Source organism: Desmodus rotundus, chromosome 3 (genome assembly GCF_022682495.2).
Source record: "Desmodus rotundus isolate HL8 chromosome 3, HLdesRot8A.1, whole genome shotgun sequence".
NCBI classification, from domain to species: domain Eukaryota; kingdom Metazoa; phylum Chordata; class Mammalia; order Chiroptera; family Phyllostomidae; genus Desmodus; species Desmodus rotundus.
The window spans coordinates 133,495,551-133,514,822 of record NC_071389.1 but is presented as its reverse complement, the minus strand read 5'-3'; the positions used below and the strand labels follow the sequence as shown (position 1 = coordinate 133,514,822).

At 37.3% G+C, this 19,272-nt stretch overlaps 1 protein-coding gene across 3 annotated transcripts in view; it reads right to left on the bottom strand.

Moving 5' to 3' along the window:
• Nucleotides 1-19,272, bottom strand: part of CAPS2 (calcyphosine 2) — a 65,699-nt gene that overhangs the window by 29,543 nt on the left and 16,884 nt on the right. Inside the window, exons 2-6 of one of the 3 annotated variants that reach the window (XM_053921371.2) lie at nt 12,779-13,079; nt 10,368-10,436; nt 9,987-10,093; nt 3,090-3,142; nt 1,195-1,240 (exon numbers count right to left, since the gene is read on the bottom strand). In XM_053921371.2, coding sequence (XP_053777346.1) covers nt 1,195-1,240; nt 3,090-3,142; nt 9,987-10,064 — 177 coding nt within the window. In that variant the 5' untranslated portion in view covers nt 10,065-10,093; nt 10,368-10,436; nt 12,779-13,079. Of the gene's footprint in view, nt 1-1,194; nt 1,241-3,089; nt 3,143-9,986; nt 10,094-10,367; nt 10,615-12,637; nt 12,751-12,778; nt 13,080-19,272 lie in introns of those variants that run through there. The other 2 variants (XM_053921373.1, XM_053921372.2) reach the window with 2 other exon arrangements.

Sequence of the window (19,272 nt, the reverse complement as noted above, 5' to 3'; positions counted from 1 at the left end):
CCTGGTTCTAAAATAATTTGAGAAGACAGTGAACAACTTTCTTTTGTTTTTAGAAAACCTCCATTGTCAATCATTTCTTCCAGAGCAGTCATAGGAATTACAGATCACTAATACTGAGAAGTACTGGTTGCCATTTGTAGAATATTAAGATATTCTATCTTCTGGTATTATTCGGTCCCCTGCCACACTTCCATGGAAGTGAGACATAATAGAGTCAGAGGATAAGAGAGACCAGAAGTGTTAAGCAAACCCCAGGGCAACTGTATTGGCCCAGAGAGAGGCAGTCACTTCAAAAGGAATATAATGCCAGTACAACCCTTGAAAACCATTGATGACATCCAAGTCTAGCCCAGAAGAGAAGGACGAGGCAAACTTCGGGGGGGAAACTGCAGCATGATACAGGCCAGGGTACTATCGGCACAATTACCCAAAATGAGACTGAGGAGAACATGAATACAGGCAGTTACGTGAAAAAGAATAACAATGACGGAAAAGCAAGCCTTACTCATAGAATACTCACATTTTTTTTCATAATGTGAAATAAAACACGAAATATTGTGTGAAATATAAATATGTCCCAAGGAGACACCTTGAAATTAGTATACTTATTTATTCTATAGCATACTAGTAGCCTAAAGAATGAGTCAATTTGAAAGAAACAAATAGTATATTGTTAAACTACCAAGATCTGATCTAATATTCTGCCATAATTTTTAAATTCCTGGGTTCCGTATTAGGATAAGCCTATACTTTACCAATTTTATAAGACACCTTAATAATACCACTTCTATATGAGAAAAAAAAGTAAAACAAAGTAAAGTTATTTCACCAACATTATTGTTTAGGATGTTAATATACATAAAATACTTAAACTAAATAAAACATAGACTAAATCTAATGAAATTTCTGGATTAAATACAGTGCTACAATGCACACTATAATTTAGAATGTTGGTAATAAGAAATAAACACTAACCAGCTCATTTAGGTGATGCTGAGTATACGGTATTTGACATGGTGTGGCCCAGTCAAGAGCAGAAGGTAAATTTGGTGGGTAAAAATGAATATGCGCTGTACTAAATAATATATTAAAAAATCATCCTAAAAATAAAATTAAATGATACGTATTATATGCTACAATACGTGTAATATTGTGTTCAAATGTTTGCTATATTAAATACTTAATAAAAATTACCTCTTCATCAGAGTCAACAAGGCTTCCCAAATCAAGTCGTGGGACCCTGAAAAGAAATAATGTATGCAGCCCATAACTTTTACAAATAAGACCTTAATAGTTGAAAATTATATAATAGTTGAAGCTTATATAAAACGGTACACTGAAACCAATGGTGTGCTCATGCCTACCAGCTGTGCTAGCTTTTGTTAAATGTTCAGTAATTTTTTTAGCGTATTGTTACCATAACATCATTAAAAACAAATTATGTGACCTTAAGCATTAAATAAGTTATATAAAAACAAAAGTAATAAATACTCAAAGGTCATTACTCGTTAGTGATGTTATGATATTTCACTATTATTTGTGTCCTAGGGGTTATTATACACATACCTGTATGGTGAGATAATGGTAAACATCTCTCCAAATCTGTGTTCAGTGTTATTACATAGATAGCTTGAAATCAACCACAATGGAATTATTTACACAGAAACTGGCAAAATGCTATGAACCAGGACTTGATTGATTACTTTGTTGATGTCTGAAAAAGTGGTGGAGAAAATGTTAATAATGCAGACTAAACTTAAAAGTGTATCATGTCTTGCCCTGGCCAGTGTGGCTCAGCTGGTTGGAGCATTGTCTCATGAACCAGAAGGTCGCGGGTTCAATCCCCAGTCAGGGCACATGCCTATGTTGTGGGTTCAGTCTACCATCAGGACGTGTTTGGGACGCAACCAATTGAAGTTTCCCTTGCATTGCTGTTTCCCTTCCTCAGTCTCAATGTATTTTTGGGTGAGGATAAAAAAAAAAGTATCTTGTCTTAACTGATACACCATGAAGAACCAAAAATGGAAATATTGTTCCAGTATGCAAAACTACCACTCGATTCAGCAAACAAATCATATCACCCTACAATAAGTGAAAATATCAACCAATATTTCTGTTGGAGCTACACTGGTGAATCGATTACAGCCATAGGTTGACTACAGATATAAGAATTCAACAAAAAACAAAGATATGTCTCTGTGACAATCAATTCACTATATGGAATTTACAAGAGTTTATATATTTTATTAGTCTTTATAAATTGCTTGCTATATATCCTTTATATCTGTAAAATTTATAATCAACTTAAAATATACTAGATTATTTATAATTAACAATTGAAATTTATATGAAATGTACAGTACAGTTTCAAAAAACCAGTTGTTAAAAACATTTACCAGCACACAACTGCCTGTTGTTCCATACTCAACACCCTGTACCCAGTGCTTGCACCCAGCTCTATTCATTGTGTAGAGGAGCACGCAGGTACCTACTATGTAGAATCACAAGAAACTGCTGATACTTGCCAATTTCATGTAGTTCAGCCTAATAATCATTGGTTTTAATTTCTATTTTCCAAGAAGCCCTATAGTCTAAAATACCGGAAAGGACATAAAAATATATACTTCCAATTTTTAAAACGGAAAAATATAAAACATAAAACCAGTCAATGTATTGTAGTTCAAAATAAAATCATTTTAATAAGATTAAAATTAAATTGTCATATTCCTCAAAATAAGTTCCAAATTCATGTTGACTATCCTAGTTATAAAATGCAAAATTTTATATATTTCTTTAATAAATGAACTTAGCTGAATTTTCTAAATAAAGCAATATTTATACATTTTCAGGAATATATAAGAACAATACTAAATGAAATAAAAAACAAGGGAATTATGATCCTTAATCCTACCATCCTATATAAGAGCTACTTTAATTTTGTCATAATAATTTTAGGCCATCGACATGCACATAAGTTTCTCTGTGGTTCACAGTCATAGTTATATATATATATTTTACTTTCTTTTTATCCTTATCAATAAATATTTGCCCATTAAACAGCTCAAATGTGAAAAAAAAAAGTGACTTACACAGGAAAGGAAGGCGGATTCTGGATTGCCCATGATTTGGAAGTCCATCCATGCTTTAATTTAAAAAAAAAAAAATCAGTATTTACCCTTCACTTATATTTTAAAAGATAAACAATGAATCAATGCAGTATAGCTAATTATAACTTTCCTCAGTAAACTATATAAGAAATATTTATTAAGTCCCTCCCAACTATGCTTGAAACACAGAGACAGAAAGATAAGCAACATACTGGGTTGGCCAAAAACTGTTACATTTCTTCCATACCATGGCTCTTGTAGCGCTTAGTTGTCTTTTAACTTAATTCTAAACAATTTTGTTAGATTGTATTGTGACAGCTGTCATATCAGCATGCATTTAAAAAAAAAACTTATCAAAACTGGTGAATTTTTGTGCAGCCATTTTAATACTGAAGATGGAAGATTTTCAGCATATTGTGCTTTATTATTTCAAAAGAGGTAAAAACACAACTGAAATGAATAAAAAAGATTTGTACAGTGTACAGAGAAGGTGGTGTGACTGATCAAACATGTCAAAAGTGGTTTGCAAAGTTTCTTGGTACTATTGACATTTTGGCCACATAATTCTTTACTGTGGGGCTGTCTTAGGCATTTTGTTAATAGCATCCCTGGCTTCTACCCACCAAATGCCAATAGCAGGAGATAGCTGACATACTCAAAATATCTGAATCAATAAAGGTATTGGTGAAAATGAAAAATGTGTCTTTTATGTTACGGAAAAAACTAAATGGACTTTTTGGCCAACCCAACAGATAGCTCCTACCTGCAATCCGGCTGCGGAGGAAGACGTTCACTCAAACAAACAATAATGGGAAGCGTAAGTGCTATGACAGAGCGGCTACATATACCATGTATGTCCAACCCAGTCTAGGGAATTGATGAAATGTACAAAAACAAAAACGCAACTCTTAAATGGAGCTCTGCAGGGTGAGTGGGAGTTAGCCAGAGGAAGACAGAAGGGAGAGAATTGCTTCAGCAAGAGGAGCAACTCCTGCTGAACTAGCCCCAGGCAAGAGCAGTGGGAGAGGGTGGAAACCCAGAGTGAGAGAAAGTAATGACCAGAGCTGTTACTCTGTAACAGAAGTAAAGGAACTTGCTCCTTGTCCTAAAGGTAATGAGGAAACTAGTGCAGAATTTAAGCAAGAAAGTGACAAATAAATACATGTATATATTTGTAAATATTCCGTCTTATTGCCAAAAAAATTGTGCAGAGAACGGAAAATTACAGTGAGCTCAGCCACTGTAATAAGTAATATGTTTGAATCTTAGGGAAAGTTCAAGCTAATACAAACAGGAAAGATTTCACCCATCAGCACTTACAGCTTATTCTGAAATGTTATCTGTCATTTTTGTGATCCTGACAGCAAGTGTAGGGATTATATACAAGACTGAGCTTCATCATTCTGACCACAAGGGTAAGAGAAGACAAAGTTGGCTCTGTATCCACTTTAATATGACTTGTTTTAAATACTATCCTAATAGTCAAAATGTAGATATATAAAATCACAAGATTATTTCAATGTAAATATATGTTAATATATCATAATCAAACAAAATATATATTAGTTATATTTAATTAATTTTATATATTAATAAAATAATATACACAAGGTCCAGCAGAAGTATGGCCTGCTTGAGTATGGTTGCTAAGGTAATAATAATTTATAGTTTCAATTTGAACATTTCACATAAAATGTGATATGGTGTGCTTGAGTGTGATACTGTTATGTTACAGAATTACATGCTGATGATTTTGTAATAAAAGAGTCTGTAATTTAAAAAGAGCATTATTTGTGCCAGACTCTGTATATCAGCCTAAAACAGCAGTACATTTTCATCACACATCAAAGGTTTTCTTAATTGTACTTAGGAACACCATGACATCATCTAATTGTAGTAAGAAAATCCAAATAGAATTTAGCTGTTGTTGTCATAGTCGTAATCATCATCATTATTATTTCCCAGAAAGAGCTTTAATGGACTTACAGACAGTCTGCTGAAGTCACAGGAGTAAATATTTTTTAAATGATAGTTATCTTTCTTTTGTGCTGGCCAATTTGATGCTAGCCAATCCAGAATAAAGATAACCTATAGTTTACAAATTTCTAAGCCAATCCAGAATAACACAGAATTCATAAATCCCCAGGGCCAGGAGTCAGCAAACTCTGGTCCAGCTGCTTCTGTAGATAAAGTTTTATGGGAACACAGCCCGGCTCGTTTATCTACAGATTGTCTGGATTCTCACTACAGAAGCAGAGGGGAGCAGCTGCAACTCCACAGCCAAAATATTTAAAGCTAAAAATATATACTACCTGGCCTCTTAGTTAAGATGTTGGATTATTTGTGTCCTGTCTTTTTTTTAGTAGACTTTATTTTTTAGAACAATTTTAGATTCACAGCAAAATTGAGTGTAGGGTACAGAAATTTCTCATACACCCCTGACACCACACATGCATAACTCCCCCCAGTAATAACACCCCCCACTGGAGTAGCACATATGTTACAACTGATGAACCTACATTGACACACCACTATTACCCAACTCTATAGGTTACATTAGGTTTCATCCTTTGCGTTGTACATTCTACATAGGTTTAGATGAATTTATAAGGGTATGTACACTGTCTTTTTCAACTTTTATTATAAGCCATTTCTGTTACTACTTAAAATTGTTACTATGACTACATAATATTCTATCTAAAGGTTGCACCACACTTTACCTAATATTTTTCAGTTGAGGACTACCAGTCAAGATGGTGGCATAAGGAAACACAGCTTGCCTCCTCACACAACCACATCAACATTACAACTAAAACATAGAACAGTCGTCACTCAGAACCACCAGAAATTGAGTTAAATGTGAGGCTGACAACTACAAAATTAAAGAAACCACATCCAATCAGACTGGTAGGAGGGGCAGAGATATGAAACAGTCTGGTCCCACACCTGTGTGTGGTGGAAAAAATTCGGGAAGGATATCTCAAGAGCAAGGAGTCACAGCCGTACACCAGAGCCCCAGCCCAGGGTTCCAGTGCCAGGAAGATAAGTCCCCAAAACTTCTGCCTGCAAAAATCACTGGGGACTGAATTGGTAGAAGAAACTTCTAGAGTCCCAAGCAGTTCCTCTTAAAAAAACCCACACATGGACTTATTCAGACTCACTCCCTCTGAGCTCTAGCACCAGGGTAGCAGCTTGAAAGGCACCAGTGGCATACAGGGAGAAACTTAAGTATCTTGCATCAAGGCGAGAGCTGAGGGACAGCTTTCTCCCAGACAGAAAGGCAGGCAGAGGCCATTGTCTCTTTTCTGAACCCTCCCCCAACAGAGTCACAAAGCCAGCAGGCTGGTGCCATATCTGAGACTCCATCAACCTGGCTTAATACTATTTCCCTACCCTGAGATCCCCTGAGACTATGTTCCACCCAAATTATGGGCCCACCCAAGCTGTTAACAGACTTTTCCATATGAATGGCTGGTCTTGGCTCATGCTTCACATCTTCCTAAATCTTCTCAAACAGGCAACAGCTGGCGTTAGTGATCACCCAACCCCCATTCCTCTTGTTAAGTGGCCCTGGCCCCAATATTAGCAACAGCCAGCCGAGATTCACAGCTTGGCTTTATCTGGGAATCTTACAGCCCAGCACAAGTAGCAGCCATTCCAGATTGTTTTGTAGCCTAGGATGGCCCTAAGCAAAAAACAAATAGGAGCTGACCTTGGCCTACACCACCCAGGAAACTCCAGAGCTTGCACATCCAGTGGACAGCTACAGACCATGTCAGACATCACCAGCCAACCCCTACACAGCTGATCCTCCACAGAGGACAGATGTTGGTGGTCAGTGGTCACAGCCAATTCTTGCAGCTGCCTGGCCTGGGTAAATCTCTCCCATTGACCTGCCAGCAGCAATCAAGACTCAACTACAGAAAGAGGGTATACTCAGCCCACAGGAAGGGTGCACCTCAACTACCCAGGTTGGGTGATAGGGGAGGCTGTGCCACTGGACCTTACAAGACACCTAATACATTAAACCATGCTACCAAGACAGGGAGCCATGGAAGCCCTACCTGATACATAGAAACAAACACAGGGAGATTGACAAAATGAGCAAACAAGGAACCATGGCCCAAATGAAAGAACAGATCAAAACTCCAGAAAAAGAACTATACAAAATGTAGATAAGCAATCTATCAGATGTAGAGTTCAAAACACTGGTTATAAGGATGCTCAGGGAACTTAGTGAGGACCTCAACAGCATAAAAAAGATTCAGTCAGAAACATAAGATTCACTAATTGAAATAAAGAACAACTTATAGGAGAAGAACTTACAGGAAAACAACAGTAGAGTGACTAAAGCTGATAATCAAATCAATGATTTGGAACATAAGGAAGTAAGAAACAACCAATCAGAACAACAAGAAAAAAAGAACCAAAAAAAACCCCCCAAAACAAGGATAATGTAAGGATCCTCTGGGACAACTTCAAGCATCCCAACGTTTGCGTCATAGGGGTGCCAGAAAGAGAAAGAGCAACTAATTGGAAGTCTATTTGATAAAAAAACGAAAGAAAACTTCCCTAATTTGGTGAAGGAAGTAGACGTGCAAGTCCAGGAAGCACAGAGAGTTCCAAACAAGATGGATGCAAAGAGGCCCACTTCAAGACACATCATAATTAAAATGCCAAAGGTTAAGGATAAAGAGAGAATCTTAAAAGCAGCAAGAGAAGAGCAGCTAGTTATCTACAAGGGAGTTCCCATAAGAGTGTCAGCTGATTTCTCAAAAGAAACTCTGCAGGCTAGGAGGGATTGGCAAGAAATATTCAAAGTCATGAAAAGCAGGGAGCTACAGCCAAGATTGTTCTACCCAGAAAAGCTATTGTTTAAAATTGAAGGACAGATATAGAGCTTCCCAGACAAGAAAAAAAATAAAGGAGTTCATCACCACCAAGCCATTATTATATGACGTGTTAAAGGGACTTATTTAAGAAAAAGAAGATCAAAACTATGAACAATAAGTGGCAGTAAATACATACCTATCAACAATTGAATGTAAAAAGCAAAGTAAGCAAACAAGATGAACAGAGACAGAATCATGGGTGCAGAGAGGGTTTTGATGGTTTCCAGATGGGAGGGATGTGGAGAATGGGTGAAGAGGTGATGGGATTAAGAGTACAGATAGGTAGTTACAGAATAGCCATGGGGATGTAAAGTACAGTATAGGAAATAGAGCAGCCAGAGAACTTATACGCATGACCCGTGGACATGACAACGGTTGGTGGATTGCCTGAGGGAGTGCGGGCTTCTGGGTGGAGAGGTCCAAAGGGGGGAAAATTGGGACAACTGTAATTGCATAGTCAATAAAATATTATTTAAAAAAATAATAATATTTTTAATTGCTACTATAGCTTAATACACACGGTCAATCTCATTTTCAATAAATGTGGCACCAATTTACAATGCACCAACTGTATTTTTGAGGACTGTCAGTATTACATTGCCTCCCTAATTTAATAGAGGCACAGAGGTATATCATTATGTTAAGTTTCATTCTCTTGATTATTAGTAGGTCTGAACAACTTCTTTATATTCTTATCTCCCATATGTATTTATCAGTTGATCTTTGTAATCATATTTGAAGCACAAAATACCACTTTTCTTAAAAAAGTTTATGCATTATTTCTATCTTTTACTTCCAATTTTAGAAATGGTAGCTGATAACTACAATAGTGATACTTTGCTGTTAAACCCTAAGAAACAATAACCTAGATATCTGGGATTAATTTTTCTTAAGGAACCAGAGTTCTGAAAAAAACAAAACAAAACAGGAACTTGCCCCTTAAATCCAATACCAGATCTGGACCTTTCTAATAGAGAGATACAGGCATTAAGTTTAAAGGAAGATATTATTTGGGCAGAAAAGAAGGTAATTTTAGAAATCTTTCTTTTAAAGAACTTAAAACATGAGCTTTTACTAGCAACCAGGAAAAAAGTTGCTAATATGTTAAGCAAATAATCAGTGAAAAAGAATGTAATGCTGTACTTGATGTTTTCACTAATAAGAAGTCTGCTTTGAGTCACATTATCAAACACTTCAGCTTGTTTTGACACGTAATACTGTGAAACATGAGAACACCAAAGTACCAACTTGTTATAAGGGAGAGAGCTGAACTCAACAGAGAACACAGATCTTGAAGTCAGAACTGAAGTTCAAAATCCTGGCAAGTCACTTTTCCCTGTGAGCCTCACTTTTTCCATATTTAAAAGCAGGTAAAAATAAATCCTACTTCAAAAGTTTATTATAAGAGTTAAGTGAGATAAATTATCAAAACATTTATCGCGGTCACTGACAAGCAGTGGGCATTCCATATTTGGAATAAGAACAGCGAGGAAACATACATCACTTTTATGTATTTCTAGACCAAACTCTATATACACCCAATCGTGTGGTGGATGGAGGAACAAAGCAGCTTTAAACGTCCTTAATCAGTGATATGCACAGCAGTATATGAGAGAAGTTGAGAAGAATAAAAGTCACAACAGCAGAAGCCCAGATTCTCTTCCTACCTAGTTAACACAAAACATGAATTTAAACATTCATATTTTATTCCTTCTATTTTTATTTTTCATATTTTCTGCAGACATACACAGATAATTTTTAAGTAATAAGAAGAAAATAGTAATAAGCTTAATATTTTAAAATAAAACTAAATTCAAGCAGTTACCAATTTTCAAGTAATGATTACCTTCAAATTTAGAGGTTCAATTCTTTAAATTGGGGAAATATTGATCTTAAATATTTGTAAGTAGTCAGAAACTTCCAGAAAGGAGTCAGAATGTTATTTAACGACTCATACTACCAGAGGGAAATTGTACAGCACACCTACTTGCAGTGGCTTCTTTCTTCCGGAGAACAACTGACTTTGACTCGTAGAAGCAGCAACTCCTTTAACCTCTACATCCATTCAGTTCCCGTATAGACTGCGCAGTGCACCTTGAAAAAGAGAAGTATATACACACATACACACACCCACACACACATATAAAGATACAGTAATTCCTACCCTAATTTTAAATAAATCATACAAATTACATAATAATATGACATAGAAATCCTGTGGTCACTTTTACTTCTTTCACTGAACTTAACTATTGTGGAGCAATTACATTATGTGAGGAAACATTTATGGGGTAAATAAGAGTCTGAATAATGGCCCCGCAAAGATGTCCATGTCAAGTCACCTGACCCTATGAATATGTTACCTTACCTGACAAGGGTTCTGAGATGTGGAGATTATCTTGGTTTAAATGGTGGGTCCACTAGAATCCCCAGAGCCCTTATAAAAGGGAGACAGGACGAGAAGAGTGAGAAAGAGAAGAGGTCAGGATGGAAGAGAGGTCACAGAGAAACAAAGGCGTTTGCCACTGGCTTCGAAAATGGAGGAAAGGTCACGAGTAGTTTCTAGAAGCAAGAAGAGACAGGACTGCCTCCCCCCCCCCGAGCCCCAGAAGCAGCCGCCCTTGCTGACACCCTGACTTTGGTCCTGTAGCGCTCAGTCTGCATGCTGGCCCTCAGGGCTGCAAAGTAACGGGTTCCTGTTGCCTCAAACCACTGTGTTTGCGGTAACTTTACACAGGCGGTAGGAAACTATCCTGGTTTTACCTTCTTTACTCTTTTCCTAAATCTTTATGAGTTTAATTTTCCCACAGTAGGTTGATGAAAATATGTTTTAGCAAGCAGGATTATTTATCTAATACAAAGGATAAAATGGGGTAAATAATCCAATGAGTAATTATGAGGCGATAGGTAAAAATGCTTGCAAAATAATCAACTTGGAAACATGTACAAAATAAAAATCATACAAATATCTGTCATCCAAATTCTGAGTACTTTATTTCATACTTCAACCTTATGTTCCCAAGGATACATTTTTGTCTATCAATGCATTCATACTTTCTTTTTATATTATTAGACTTGGATTTATTTTAATAGTAAAATATGGTTGGTTTGTTATATTTTTAAGGAAAGTTATCATGGCATAGTGCTTGGAGTCAGACAGACTGACATTAAAATCCTCACTTTTGACACTTTCCCATAACATAAGCTTGGGTAAGAACTTAATTTTTCTGAGCTAATATATGTAATATGTAAAATGAGTTTAATGGTAGCACCTTTATCATGTGGAACTTGGTTAACATTCAATACATGGTAGCCATCATTATTAATATGACATGTAAAATATAGTTTTACCATGTCCGATGAAATCCTCTTACCTGAAAGATATACCAACTCTTTATTAATGTATCCATATGATCCCCTTCACCCCATTACCAACGCCACCTCCCCTAAATACCCCATTCCCTAACTAACACTGGAATCCCACCAGGGAAGCAAAGTCAGGAAGACTGCCCAACCAACAGTAGACATTACGAAAACATAACAGATCACAACTTCAAAACACTAGTACAGCACTGACAGATGGCTTGCTTCTCACAGAGAGCTTTCACAAAGAAACAACTTTTTAAAGTTGTTTTTGGTTCAGTGGGCAGAGGAGTTTGTTGTTTGCTCTCGGTCATATCACAAGAGCTGTTGGTATTTCCCATGATGACTTGCGGCCAACAACCCCAGACGGGTGTGGAACAATCAGGAGGGTGATTTTCTCCAAACATCAGTCACACAACTATTTATACCTTAGTAATTACTACAGTCACTTCAAATAGCTATAGGTCACTTTAAATCACTATAATCCATTTGCCAATATGAAAAGCAACAAAATTTATACCCTCACATCTCTAGGCCCACCTCAATGGCTTCTGTCTTCACCCAAACTGCTCCTGCTGGTAACAGGTTATTGCTAGCATGCAGTGAGCCTTACCACATTATCTTCAACACCACCAAAAGGAATTAATCACTTCCCACTTTTCTCATTTTCTGAGGATGTTACTTTCCAATTCTCGTTATCATCACTTTTCGCTTGGTTAGTGATATTAGTGGCTATACTGTTGCTTGTACCAAATCAGAGCACAATGGAGAGCAAAGAGTAAACTGATCGAATCCAGCCCATAATCAAGAAGAGAGGAATGAGATTTGAAAATACTATTTAGTATTTTAAGCTCCATGCAAGCAAGGACCACAAGGAAGTCTGTCTCAGCGCCCAAGTGATAACAAACTCAGGTATCCTAATTGAACCTGGGGTCATTGATAATTTCAAACAAGGCAAAGTAATTCCCCAGCATCCTTCCCCCTAAAATTGAGATTATACCTTGAGACCATGGTATTTGCAAAGTACTAGAAGGAATGCTCCAGGCTCTTCCTATATGGGACACAAGGGACAGCCATCCAGACTTGGTTCCCTAAGCTGGGTAAAGACCTTGACCAAAGTGGGAGAACTAGGAAAGCTATAAGCTGGGGCGATTCCACCAACAACCCTCTAGAGACCGGTCCAGACAGGCCAAACTGAAACAGGGACAGTTCCCAGCAAAGGCTCCAGCCAACTCAGGCCTGCGTCGGCAGGTTGCCTGGCAACAGGCGCCTCACCTGGGCCTCCAACCTTTCCCTCAAATCCACAGTAAAGAGAGTGCCCAAGTCCCTTGCTCCATCCACGACACCTCCTGCAGGCTGTGTACTCCTCCCCCGGTACGCGAGGCAAAACCCTGCAGCCCCCTCAAAGGTACTCACCGAAAAAAGGAAATCCTAGTACGAGCCTAGGAGCCTCAACCCGGGCCCGGCTCCAAGACGCCTCTAAGTCCCGGGATAGAGTTACCGCTGCAACTCACTCAGCTGAGCTTCTCTAGTGCAGGGAGAGGGCCAAAACCCGGTCCGGATCAATGGCAGTTGCATAATTCTTCCTTTAGGTGAGTTCTATTGTAACATATTTTATAGAGATCTACCAGGTGTCAGCTCCAAGAATGATTTTTTTAATTCATTGGGTGTTTTTTATTGTACAATATATTTTATTGTTTTTCAATTACACTTGTCCCTGTAAGAGAAAAATATTTAAGCGTGAGCTCTCAAGGAGCTTGCAATTACTTAAAAGATAAGATTGTATTATGGTATTATAGAGAGATATATAGACATAGATAGAAATATTACTTTAATTATGTGTGCACATATACATAAATACATATGATCACTTATAATAGATATGATTACAAATTAAAATACCGATGTAATAGGAGCATGCCTAGGAATCGGGAAACCTCCATTTCACTCATTGATCTGCACACGATGTCTTCGGGTGTCAGTTCCTCTTCCATAACAGGAACAGTCTGGCTTGAGGTATTGCTGAGGTTCCATTCCACTCCAAGGTGCCTCACTTTCCCGAACCTCACAGGTAAGTGTCAGCTACTCAAACTAGAACTAAGACCAACTGAAGCCTAGTCCAGTTCTCTCCTGACAAAATCAAGTCGTATTCTATCCTGTAGTTTCTTTTCAAAATTAGCTTCTTGCCCCTACCGGTGGTTTGGTTGGCTGGAGCGTCTTTCTTTTTTTTTTTTTCTGGTGAAAAGGAAAGGAATTGTTTATTTAAAAGTTACACAGACTTAGAGTAATGGCTTAATGTCTTCAATAAGGTACTAAAGTCCTTTAGAATACCCACAGATGCACAGTCCTTCCCTCTCCCTGTGCCCAGTCCGGGGTACCGTGTCTCAGGAAAAGAAGTAGAAGTCCGTGATTCAGGCTCCCGGCACCAGCAGCTCGGTGGCTGCTGCAATCTCCAGTCAATCCAAAGCCATGCGGCACCTTCTCATGGCCCACCAGCAAGAGTCCTTCCTCCCCTTTCTTCCCGGCAAAGTCTTTCCTGCTGCCTAAGCCGCGTGGCAAAAAGAAGCACTCCAAAATCTCGTGGTCCTCTCTACTCTCCTTCAGAACCGTGTGGTCCTTTTCCCCATTTCAGAACCTCGTGGTTCTCTCTCTTTTTACTTTCATAAACCGAAAAGTTGCCTGTTCATCCCCAGTCAGGGCACATACCTAGACTGCAGGTTCTCCGTCAGGGTGCATAGGAGAGGCAACCAGAGGCCGTTTCACTGCCACGTCTGTCTCTCTCTCTCCCCCCTACTACTCCCCTTTCTCTCTCTCTCTCTAAAAGCAATGGAAAAATGAACTCGGGTGAGGATAGCTCTCTTCAAAATACATGTATTTAAATTTCTAATTGGGCCCAGCTTGAGAATAAAAAGACAAATACAATTTTAAAGCATAAAAACAGTAAAGTTAATGGGTATAAGATAATGAATCCTGTTTCTTCCCTGCATGCCATAAAATTCATCTACTCATTATCCCCACACAGAAAGAAAAGCAAAAATAAACTAAAAAGTAATGATGAAACAAAAACTAAACTTCAACTTTTAAAAATTTATCAAAGACCTTCAAAATTCTAGTACCCAACCAACATTGCCCATTCCACAAACAGATATTCAAGAAAATAAAATATCCTTGTCTACTTCTGGCACTTAGGCGTAGTACCCCTAAATTGCTTCAGTGTTTCTGGACATGGTTCTCTAAGCAATTAGGAACATGGTCTAAGTAAAACAAATCTATCCAATTCAGATATTGTGTTAAAACATCTATATAAAAACAATAATCTTGGATTATGTGTTGGTTATATAAATTATACTTTTTTGCCACAATACAATTCATTACTTTACAAAAGTTCTGTTGTTATTGTGCCAATTAATTTCTCTATATACAAAATGAAACTAAATTAACCATGTCAACCATGTATATTATTTTCAGTATCAAAATAATTCGCATTTGAAGCTCAACAAACATCTGTTGAACACCTACTATCTGAAAATATATCCAATGTCATAAAAAGTAAAAATACATAAGACTGCTTAATATTGTCTTCTAAGCTGAGTTTCAAATATTTGTTGAGTGACTAGTATATAACAAGATATAGTTTCTAAAGAAGCTTACATTTGTATACAACATCATTGGAAAGTGAAAGAGTGCTCATTTCTTCAGTAACTCATTCAACAAATGTTTTTGAGGGCATAAGGGATCAGTACCAGACCCAGGTGCTACACATACAGCAGCGAAGCAAACAAAGCCAGTGTTGTAGTGCAGGTTACAATCTAACAGAGGTGACAAGCACTAAATAAACAAGTAAATAAGTAATATGATGTCAGATAGCAATAGGTAGGGAATGTGGTATAATCAGGTATGGCTTTACTGAGGGGGATTCTGAAGGCAAAGGGAACAGCAAGGGTAAAAGGCCTAAGGAGAGAGCATCCTCATCAAGCTGATGGATGTGGCTGAAGCAATGTGATCCAGGGAAGAATGTAGGATAGGGGCCAAAGACAAGCCATGGTCAAGTTTTTAGTACCTTGCAGGGCATAACTAGAACTCTAGATCATAGAACTTTAGATCTATAAGTATGATAGGAAGTTATTAGAGGGTTTGGAAAAGAGAAGGCCTTATGTTTTAAAAGGAATAATCTGGTTGTTTATAGAAAACAAATTGCAATGAAGAAAGAAAGGATACAGAAAAACTGAGTAGAAGGATACCACTTATATGTTCAAATCCCAGTCTAGATGTTTCATGAGGATAAATTTTAGATGTGATTAACATTTAAATCAATAGACTTTGAATACAGCAGATTATTCTCCATAGTGTCGGTGGGCCTCGTCCAATCAGTTTAAGACTTAAGAGCAAAGAATGAAGTTTCCCAAAGAAAATCCACCTCCACAGTGCAATGTAGAAATTCTGCCTTAGTTTCTAGGCTTCAACATAAGTCCTTAACATCAACTTTTACTTGAACTTTCAACCAGTCAGCTTGCCTTATAGATTTTGGGCTAGCCAGCCCCTCCAACTGTGTGAGCGAATTTCTTCAAAATCACTGTGCAGGTGTGTATGTAGGGATATGTGTTCTATTGTATCTGTTTCTCTGGATAATCCTAACTAATAGGAGAGGAAAATAAAATAAAGTAATAAGATATAGGGACATAAGTTGATTGAATCATAGGAGATTCCTTCTAATTAGAGGACTTCATAAAAGGAAATAACATTTGATTGGAATCTTAAGGGATTTGTTTATTAATTTGTTCATCAATATTGAGCTCCTCTGTTGATATGATGGGGATACAGTAGTAAGAAAAACTAATTAATAAGGAATCCCTGACTCATGGGTCTTACACTCAATTGAGGAGAGAGATGCTAACAATATAAATAAGTAAATTACATCATATGTGAGGAGAGGTTTATGGAGAAATATTAAGCAGAAAAGGGCCAATAGGAAGTGATAGGCATATGATGGGCAATATAAAATGCCACTTCACGTATTTTGAAAAGATGTATTTTGAATAAATATTTATAGAGGTTATAAATGTGGTTATAAAACCTTGTAGCCAAAAGAAACAATAGCTTGTCTTGAGACCGTAGCACCTGGCTTTTTCAGTAAACATAATTGGGGCCAGAGTGTCTGAAAAGGAAGGGGGAAAAGTGAGAGATGGTATCAGAGTGAGGCCCTGCCATTTGGGGCCGGAAAGCTATTTTGAGGATTTGGGATTTTGCTTGGAGTGCTGCAGGAAGCCATCAATCAGAAGGTTTTGAGCAGAGGAGTAACATGATCTGATTTACATTTAACAGAAATACTCTGGATGTTGTGTGGAGAATAGTATTTAAATATTTGAATATGAAGAGAAGAATACACAGAGGCAATAGGTATGAGGTTATAGAAATACTCTTATTTTCCACTAGGTTTTTTTTTCACAGTTAAATCTTAATCTGGTATTTATATTAGTGTAAGGAAAAGCAAGAGATTAAATTTTACATTTGTCTACAGGAATAAGTAGTTATCTGAAAATAGTATTTAAAAAGTCCAGGATGCCTAACTCATCAAAAATGCCATCCCTGGGGTATACAATTCCTGGGATGTAAACATGGATATTTCTTGACTCTTTATTCTCTTCATTTTATCTATTTCTTCATCAGTAGTCCACTAGCAAAGACTTCATATCACAAAGTTCATATTCTCTGATCACAAATGTACAGAAATTTAATCAATAACAAAAACACACACATTCAGAGAAATTTAACAACATAATAAGTTAAAGAAAAAGTCATAATGGAAATTATGAAATATTTATAAATGAATAGCAATAAAAGTAGTACACCGTTGAACCTATGAGTTACAGATAACATCACAATTCAAGGAACATTAATAACTTTAAATATATACATGAAGACAGAAAAAAAAGGGGAAACCTCTTTCTGATTTCTTGACTTCTATTAAGTATCCTTCATTTGTCATTTTCCCTTTAGTGGTTTGCTCTTTCTTTTAATGGCTTTTCTTAATTTTTTTTTGTTTACACAATTATATTACACTTCACCAGCCTTTATACTGTATTTAATTAAATACAAGATAAATTTACAAAAAAGTCTACCATGGCGTTCCTTCCAATGCCAGCTTACAGTTTTTTAAAACTTCTGAATATTGATCGTGGTTATACCTTGATCATATCGACATTGATTTCTTTTTTTCAATCACAGGGAATAGTGAGTGATAGCTTGCTTGTCATTCCGAATAGGAGAAATAGTGCCTGTGAGATGGCTCCTTGCACATAACCAAGACATCCTTCTCATGCGCAGCTAGTGTGTGTTTTGAAAGTGAATTTAATATATGTTGCACAATATTATGACTAGAGATGTGTGAGAAATAATCAAAGCAAAAGAAACTTCTATTTTCATGAAGATATTTTTATCAGTCATGGTTCTCAAATATAAATGAAATTATGAAATTTCTGAATGCTATATTGTCTGACACACTACCTGATTTATAATGTGTAATAGTCATTGAAAAGAAGCTAAATTTCTCCTTCTACTTGTATTTCTTTTTTGTTAATTTTTATTGTCATTCAATTACAGTTGTCTGCCTTTTCTCCCCATCCCTCCACCCCACACCAGCCAAACCCACCTCCCTCCCCCACCCCCACCTGATTCTGTCCACGTGTCCCTTATATTAGTTCCTATAATCCCCTTTCCCCACTGTCCCCTCCCCACTCCCCTCTGGCTATTGTTAGATTGTTCTTAACTTCAATGTCTCTGGTTATATTTTCTTTGCTTTTTTCTTTTGTTGATTCTGTTCCAGTTAAAGGTGAGATCGTATGGTATTTGTCCCTCACCGCCTGGCTTATTTCACTTAGCATAATGCTCTCCAGTTCCAACCATTCTGTTGCAAAGGGTATAAGCTCCTTCTTTCTCTCTGCTGTATAGAATACCATTGTGTAAATGCACCATAGTTTTTTGATCCACTCATTTGCTGATGGGCACTCGGGTTGCTTCCAGTACTTGGCTATTGTAAATTGTGCTGCTATGAACATCGGGGTGCATAGGTTCTTTTGGATTGGTGATTCAGGGTTCTTAGGGTATAATCCCAGCAGCAGAATTGCTGGGTCAAAGGGCAGTTCCATTTTTAGTTTTCTGAGGAAATTCCATACTGTTTTCCACAGTGGCCTCACCAGTCTGCATTCCACCAACAGTGCACTAGGGTTCCCTTTTCTCTGCATCCTCTCCAACATTTGTTTGTTGATTTGTTTATGCTTGCCACTCTGACTGGTGTGAGATGGTACCTCCTTGTGGTTTTAATTTGCATCTCTCTGATGGCTAGTGATGCTGAACATCTTTTCATATGTCTCTGGGCCCTCTGTATGTCTTCCTTGGAGAAGTGTCTGTTCAAGTCCTTTGCCCATTTTTTTAATTGGGTTGTTTGTCTTCCTGGAGTGGAGTCGTGTGAGTTCTTGATATATTTTGGAGATCAGGCCCTTGTCTGAGGTGTCATTAACAAATATGCTTTCCCATACTGTTGGTTCTCTTTTTATTTTAATGCTGTTTTCTTTAGCCTTGCAGAAGCTTTTTATTTTGATGAGGTCCCATTTGTTTATTCTTTCCTTTATGTCCCTTGCTTTAGAGGACGTGTCTGTGAGGATGTTGCTGTGTGGAATGTCTGAGATTTTCCTGCCAGTGTTTTCCTCTAGGACTTTAATGGTGTCACGACTTATATTTAAGTCTTTTATCCACCTTGAATTTATTTTTGTGTATGGCGTAAGTTGGTGATCGAGTTTCATTTTTTTACATGTGGCTGTCCAGATCTCCCAACACCATTTGTTGAAGAGATTATTTTTGCTCCATTTATTCTCCTGCCTCCTTTGTCAAATATTAATTGACCATAAAGACTT